At 38.8% G+C, this 8,351-nt stretch overlaps 2 protein-coding genes across 2 annotated transcripts; both read right to left on the minus strand.

The window, feature by feature from the left end:
* Positions 1–3,373: 3,373 nt before the first annotated feature.
* On the minus strand, positions 3,374–3,874 carry LOC142167142 (uncharacterized). Its single transcript, XM_075227300.1, has one exon. The coding sequence runs from the start codon at positions 3,872–3,874 to the stop codon at positions 3,374–3,376; it is 501 nt and encodes a 166-aa protein (XP_075083401.1).
* A 2,576-nt stretch (positions 3,875–6,450) lies between these two features.
* Positions 6,451–7,257, minus strand: LOC107778834 (uncharacterized). Its single transcript, XM_016599152.1, has one exon. The coding sequence runs from the start codon at positions 7,255–7,257 to the stop codon at positions 6,451–6,453; it is 807 nt and encodes a 268-aa protein (XP_016454638.1).
* Positions 7,258–8,351: the final 1,094 nt, after the last annotated feature.

Here is an 8,351-nt window from a genome sequence, read left to right on the forward strand (position 1 = left end):
GATTGCGCAGTGGTGGCTGGAGTTATATTGATGTGGAGTGTCTGTGGGATAGTTGTGTTTAATAATATAAGGTCATTGGACCTAGAATGGGTACTATCAGGTTTGACTACGGTATATTCAGGAGTTTAATATTGAAAGTCGGCTTAGGAAGTGATTATGGTTATAGTTGGGGCGAGAGAGCTCCATGACTTGTTGATATGATAAGGGGTCATGAGATTTCCGTGTGTTTCTTTCATTATCAGCAATGTACGAAGGTTTTGGAACGAGGTTTTGTTTGATATGGGGTTTAATATCAGTATCGGGTTGGTTTTGGAGTAGTTACTGTGATAGGGAATGGTGCTACGAGCATGCAAGTGGTGTAGTATGTTATGTGATTGTATCTGTTATGGTTATGGCTCAACGCAGCTTGTTCAGACTTATACAGTGTGTAAATGTGAGATTCGAGTCTTGTAAGAAATTCAGAATGTTGGGAATTGAATTCCAAGGGTTTTATAGACTAAGGTTAGAGTAATGATCTTCAATTGTGTTGTATTGCTAGGCCTATATAGAATAGGGTGTCATGGGATCACCCCCTCAGGTATGCGTGTGGTAAGGTGGAATAGTGATTCGATGGCTTGAAAACAACTCTTGGCATATTCGAGGACGAACATATGTTTAAGTAGGGGAGAATGTAACGACCCGAACGGTAATTTTGGGCATTTATGCTCCTTTCTACTATTTGAAATCTTGAATACCGTCATACTATGTATTATGACTTGTGTGAATTGTCGGTTATGATTTTCAGGTATTTCGGAGTTAGTTTGGAAGAATGAAATCCAAAGCTTTAAAGTTTAAGTTTAAATAGTGATCGGATATCGACTTATGTGTAAACGACCCAGCAATAGAGTTTTGATGATTCCAATAGCTCTGTATGGTGATTTTGGACTTAGGAGCGTGTCCGGAAAATTATTTGGAAGCCCGTAGCTAAATTAAGCTTGAAATGGCTAAAATAGAAATTTAAGTTTAGAAGTTTGACTAGGGAGTTGACTTTTTGATATCGGGGTTGAAATTCGATTATGAAAATCGGAATAGATCTGTTATGTCATTTATGACTTGTGTGCAAAATTTGAGGTCAATCGGACTTGATTCGATAAGTTTCGCCATCGAATGTAGAAGTTGGAATTTCTTAGTTTCAATAAGCTTGAATTGGGGCATGATTCGTGATTTTAGCATTGTTTGACGTGATTTGAGGCTTCGACTAAGTTCGTATGATGTTTTAGGACTTGTTGGTATATTGGTTGAGGTCCCGAGGGGCTTGGGTGAGTTTCGGGGTGGTTTCAGACCATTTCTAGGCCATTTTTAATTGTTGGTTTCTGTCTATAGAGGTGTGCATCGCGATCGCGAACATTTGGTCGCGTTCGCGAAGAGCAAACAACAGTTTGGGGCCTTGTGAATCACGATCGCGGAAGCTCTTTCGCGGTCGCGTAGAACAAAATCTCTGTTGCACTGACCCGACTTTGGAAGCTTATATCTCGCAATCTATAAGGAACTTGGAGATGTTACAAAAGAGAAAGTTGTAGCCCTTGATGTCTAGTTTTCATAAAGTTAAACCATTTATCATTTGGAGTTTTGTACAAAAAGTTATAACTATTATACTAGAGGCTATCCAGAGGAGTTGGGGAGTTTGTTCTTCGCGATCGCGAGTGGTTTCCCGCGATCGCGAAGGGCAAATTTTGGGCTGGAAATTTTTGTGCTTGGTAATCGCGAAGCATTTTCCGCGATCGCGAAGAGTAGATGCCTGGACAGAAGCTATATTTTAAGATTTCGGCCATTTTAACACATTTGGAGCTATGGAGCTCGAATTGAAGTGATTTTTATGCAATTTTCACCATATGGATTGGGTGTCACGACCCAAAATCCCACCACAGGCGTCGTGATGGCACCTAGTTTCTAAGACTAGGTAAGTCGATTTTATTTTTTGGTAATCCGCTAGGCATAGTACCTAGGGCTAATTTTTATATATATCAAAATTGCAAAAAAAAAACAAACAAAATCCGGGATGTGTTACAAAATGAAAGAAGTAAAAATTGACAATTACATAGCTCCTATTATCGGAATTGATCATAAAGCTCAAAGACGATAGTACATACTTTATGCTAAGTAAAATAAGAGAATGTAGTTTAACAACTAGCCAAGGTAAGCCGTCAATCATGATGTCCATTATAGACGTTTTACTATTGTGTAAATGGCCCTTGTCAATTTGTAGAATTTCAATTGAGCATGGCCCATTCTTCATCGTACCAATTGGTACGTACTTGTTGTTTGGTTGTGGCGTCGTCATTTCTCCATATGCATTGTTGCAAATGCCACTGCCACCTGCACGAGACAGTGGCTCCTTTGTCCAGTGATGTATGAGCAAGACGTTGTTACACCTATGTGCGTAAGGCCCAGAAGTGATAATTATTGCCATACCTCCATGTACACTGTGTTGAGCCAATACATTAATGAAATCCATTGTTATTTGGATCCCAAATGCATTCCTAAGATCCATAATTGCATCCAAATAACTGTGCATAACGTTGTCACGCAGACACGAAAACTGGCCAGTTTTGCCAGTTGGTTTGTGTTGTTTTCCATAGTTGCTGTTTTCCTTCCAACATTGCCAGTTGCAAAGTTACTGGGCATCTATGTAGAACGATGCCCACCTCTTCTTGTTTGCCCCATGCTTGTACGTATGATTAATCTCCCTTCCTTCTAGAGATTCCCAACATTTACATTGATGTGTTGTGTAAATATGTGAGGCAGTTTTACTTCTCTTTCCATTTGCTATTTGTATCTTCCTCTGACTCGAGTTGGCTTTCCAGTTGACAGATAGTGTTGTAGTGCACATTGCAGTTTATATTCTGTAACTTGCGATGTAGTATGAACAGAATGCAGTGGTCATTGAATTCCCAATACCTTCATTGTTCCCATTTTCAGATGCCAATTGATAGATGGCAATCCTTTGATGACTGAAGGTCGAAACACAACTTGTACTCAATAGAAAACTTGAGATTGTCAATGCTTCTTTGCTTATGCTCACCAGTGATATCCTTTTCTGGGAATGAGCACATAGTGCTAATACCACCCATAAAAGGTTAAACACATGAGGATTTCTAATTACAATACCATTTCCTGCAACAAAGAAAACAGTGTTAGTCGTTAACCCGTGTACTGTGTTCTCCTCCCTAAAGACTGGATCACAACACTCCCTATGATCTTCATTCCTCTTACTGGTTTCCTTCTTCATCACCCTTACATCTTGGCAACCTTCACCCTCAAATATGGACATTGTGATTTATCAGAATTCACAATCCTTCGACCATGTACATCAAGTTGTGCAAATCCATGTGCTTCAATAGCCCCATTGTCTAGAGCATAGTTCGCAAGATGATCTGCTAAGAATATTGCCCTCCCTCAAAATATGGGTAATTGTAACATTACACCCTTTAATAAGATTTTTAATTTCTTCCACATATTTAGTAATATTCCATGGTGGCATCCAATTTCCATTTAACACATTCTTCATGATCATGGAATCTGTTTGTAGCCAAAACTGTGTGAATCGATGGTCCACACAATATCTCAGAGCCTCCAGAATAGCTAGAGCTTCTGCCTCATTATTTGTAGCTGGTGGAACCTCCCTTCCTAGTGCATAAATGACATCTCCATCCTCATCTCTCAACACAAAACTGATAGATCTTCTTCCATGATTTCCCCTGCTCGCCCCGTCTGTATTGACCTTGATCCATCCTTCAAAGGGGAATTCCCAGAACACTTTTGTCACCTTCAAAACTGGAGTATATTGCTCCAGGTTTTGGATCAAATCAGGCCATTTGTGAGGCACATTTTGCATACTAGGCTTCCTTACTTTGACAAGAGATTGTAATGTGTTTGAGACTTGATATAAAACTCTGCTAATTGTCACCACCTCCCCATGCTTGTAGCTATTTCTTCTCTTTCACAACTCCCAAATGATGATCGCTGGTAATGCTTGTACAATAGGTTATAGTGGTGGTATTACTTTTGCAGTCCAGCATTTTACAATTGCTTGGTGCAGAGTCAGTCCCTCCATGGCAAAAACTGCATTTGTTAGGAAATATGTCCATACTCTCGTAGCTTCAAAGGATGTAAAGAAAACATGTAGCAGAGTTTCTTCATCTGGTTGGGTACAACACCAGCATTTTGATGGCACACAATAACCCAATCTCTTTATGAAATCATCTAGAGGAATCTTTGATTTCCAGACTTTCCAAAGGAAGAATGAAATTTTGAATGGCAATCCTTTCACCCACATCTTGTTGTATGCTAACCCAGGTTCTTTCCTCCTCCTCAAATATTCTCATGTCGTCTTGACACTAAAATAACCTTTCGTTTCCAACATCCAGTATGGTCTATCCAAGACCTCATGACTGACTGGGGCTTTAATATTCTCCAAAATGTGAGTTGCATATTCCTCTGGCAGTGATTCCATTAACTTTTCGATATTCCATGATCCTGCGTCGACTACCTCATACACATTATTGATCGACTCATCTATTGCAAAATCTAGAGGCATGAGGAAGTACAAAGCTCCAAGACTAGTCCAGTTTTAATACCAAAAAAGAGATGATCCCATGTTTGTGTGCCACCCTATTTGATGCTCTATAACATCTCTGCACTCCAGCATTCTTTTCCAGATATGCGACCCTTCCCTCCAAGGAACAATGATAGGATTAAGCTTCTTACAATATTTTTGGCTCATGAACGAACTCCATAAACTAGCCTTTGTTCTAAAATTCCACCATAATTTACAAAATAGAGCTTTGGCAGTATCTTTTAAAGACCTAAACCCCACTCCTCCTTCTTCATATGGCAGACACATTTTGTCCCAAGAAGCCCAATGTCTGCTCCTACCACCAACTTCACTACTCCAAAAGAATTGAGCAAACATTTTATGTAACTTAGTGAGTACATACGATGGAGGGTTCACTGCTGATAATATATGGATTGGCATTGTTTGCAATACATGAGAAATCAAAACTGCCCTACCACCAATAGACAACAACTTTCCCTTCCAAGATTGCAACTTATCAAGGACTTTTTGAATGAGTCCTTGATAGTAATCCATCTTTCTCCTAGTGTAAACAACGGGACAACCAAGATAAATAAATGGAAAATCTTGCTTGTCTATACCAGTGATCCTTTGAACCCACTTCAACAAGAGTAGAATGATGCATGTAAATTGCAGATTTTGACTTGTTAATCAACTGACATGATGCTGCTTCATAGGCTGCCAACACCTCCTTTATCAGTTGTAGGGAAATTGCACATGAGGAAGAAATAATTCATGCATGTTAGGTATGTGTTATTTCAGGATGAGATCCTTGTGATTAAATTCATGTATTTTAAATAACACAGAGTACCAGTTGTTTGAGATGATACTAAATATCAAGCTTATGAGCCTTTCATCAAACTTTAGTTAAGAAGAGCCAAGACAATCGATCATATGCTTTCGTCATGTCTAATTTTATTACCACGTTAGGCCCAGATTTCGATCTCAGTCTAATGTCCGTAATAATCTCCTGAGTTAGCAGCACATTCTCGACAATGTTTCTGTCTTTGACAAAACCTGCTTGCTCATCTGATATAAGGTTTGGAAGAAGATGAACCAACCTTTCATGCACCACTCTGGAAAATATTTTGTTGACGAAATTGCCAAGGCTGATAGGTCGCATGTCCGAAAATGTAATCACCTCTTTCTTTTTTGGTAGGAGTACCAGATTTGTGTGAGTTACACATTTTGGTAGCTCATGACCATTAAAGAATGCTTAACCATTTGATACACATCTGCACTAATTATATCCCAACAGGTATGGTAAAAACATCCAGTGAAGCCATCCCGACCCCAGGCACTCTCACCATTTAACCCAAATACAGCATATTTAACCTCTTCTAGTGTTGGCTGCCTCAGTAGATTTTGGTTATGTTCAAAATTAACCATGTGAGGTACATGTTCAATAATCCCAAAAGCATATGGAACTTTGTCTTCATGGAATTGGGCCGTAAAAAATTCACAGCTTCCTTAGCCATACCATCATTATTTTCTATCCAGTCACCCCTACAATTTTGGATTCCTTTGAGCTGCAACCTTCTTCTCCGACTGTTAACTTGAGCATGGAAAAACTTTGTGTTCCTATCTCCATCTTTGAACCAAAGCATACCTGATTTTTGCCTCCAGAACTCCTCTTCTAACGTCAAATAACGTATCAGTTCTGCTTGGACTTTGTGTAGCCTCTCTCGATTCTGTTGCGATAGATTCATCTCAAACTGAGCTTCGTGGACAAGGACCACTTCTTCAAGGCTTGCAATCTTTTGAAATATATCCCCATATGTTGCCCTACTCCATGAGGATAAAACTTTCTTCATCTTCTTCAATTTATAGTTAAACAATTAGAATGGATGTGCGCAAAAATCTTCTGTCCAGTTTTCCTTCACCGCATCAATAAATAATTCATGCTTCGTCCAATTATTAAGAAATCCAAACGATTTCTTAATTGGGACAGTATTGGCAGATGTATTTAGTTGGAGTGGGATATGATCTGACCCAATCTTTGAGAGGTGATTGATCTCCAAACCTGGAAAAGATTGTTGGAATTCAACATTAGTTAGAACTCTATCCAATCGCTTGAAAATACAATCATCTTCAGCTCGACCATTCCACCACGTGTATATACTCCATTTAAAGCCAATATCAAATAGATTACATGTATTTACACAATGTCTAAAATCTATAACTTCATTCATATGCACTGGAAGTCCTCCAAACTTCTCCTCCTCGTCCCAAATAACATTAAAGTTACTTCCCACAATCCAAGGAAGTGACATATCAGTTGCAAGGCCATACATTGAATCCCATAGTTCAATCATCTCAATTACGTCGCATTTTGCATACACTAACGTAAGAATGAAAGTTTTCTTAGTATCAACATTGTAAAGTTTCATGGTAAGCTGTTGATCCATGTCCATCAGTATCTTGACCTTATAAACTTCATCAATAAAAGCCCAAATATTATTTGAAATATTACCAAAAGCCTGGGCAATTCCAATTCTCCTCCTATATTTTTCCAATTTCCTAGCATGTTGCATTGGCTCCATAAGCCCAATAAACTCAAAGTGATATTGTCTATGCATTGTGATAGCCCTTTCAAAAGCCTTCTTAGTATTCACTGATCTCACATTCCAGATAAGTGCATTCATTGTAACAAATTTGATTTAGAGATAGTCCTTCTCGTTTGTACACCTGCTGGTTGCAAAATGTAATTATCCTTCAGTTGCTTCTTTTCCCCCTTTCTAGTCGTCTTTCCTTTCTCAATCTGCCTTGGTGAAAGGTCTCTTTGTCTAGCTATGTTGAGAAAGTTTTGTGTGGTAGATTCTTGGTCTAAGTCTTTCCCTTTAGCTTCCAGAAATCCAGTATCTCCATCAGTATGAGTTTGTGCAACAGTATTTGTTTTGGTAGCTTTTACAATCAAGGAAGCATTCTCATGCTCCTTTGTATTATGATTGGATTGCATAGTGTTGTATTTGAAACTACCACTGTCACCAACTTGTTTATCCACTAATCCTATCTCCCCTTTTTGCCGAGTGATTACCTCACCAATAATAGCAAGATCTTTAAGTGTGTTTTTGCCAACCTCTGGTACTGCTGCATCTTGTTCGACTACTTCAACATTTTTCAAAAGTGATAGGTCCTTCATTCTGGTCATCTCTTCATTGATCAATTATATTTCAGTATTGTATCTTATTCCTTCCCCATTTACACTTTGTTCCTCTTTTTCCCCTTTCCTCTTCTGTTACTTCATCATCACCAATAACACCTTGTGGGAGTTCACCATCCTCTGACCTTTCTTCTAATTGTTGACACCAAAGTCCATTTCCACTAAGTTGTAGTCTATCAAATTCCTTAGGTACAACAGCTGGTGCGTTTGTATCAACTGATTGTGAAGGAATATCCTGACAGGACTGATTAGTTGGCACTAAATTATCAACAAAAGCTCTACTGACCTATTGTGCAGTTGTTTCTTTAAGGACACCTTCAATCCCTGCATTCTCACTTCCATTAACGTTAATATTGTTTGTTTTCTTCAGCATTGTAATCCCAGGTGCAGTAGGATTAAAAACTGCTGCTGTAGGGTTCAACTTTCCAGTTGCCTTATGATTAGCTGTGCTTTTTTGGACAGAGTTTTCCCACCACTAAAACCAGCTGATGGTTCTCATGAATATCACTTTGTTCCACCTCCAATACATCAAATTTATTCATTGTTTGAACCTTGTTTCTCTGAGCATCGTCCACT

Source organism: Nicotiana tabacum, chromosome 12 (genome assembly GCF_000715075.1).
Source record: "Nicotiana tabacum cultivar K326 chromosome 12, ASM71507v2, whole genome shotgun sequence".
NCBI lineage: Eukaryota > Viridiplantae > Streptophyta > Magnoliopsida > Solanales > Solanaceae > Nicotiana > Nicotiana tabacum.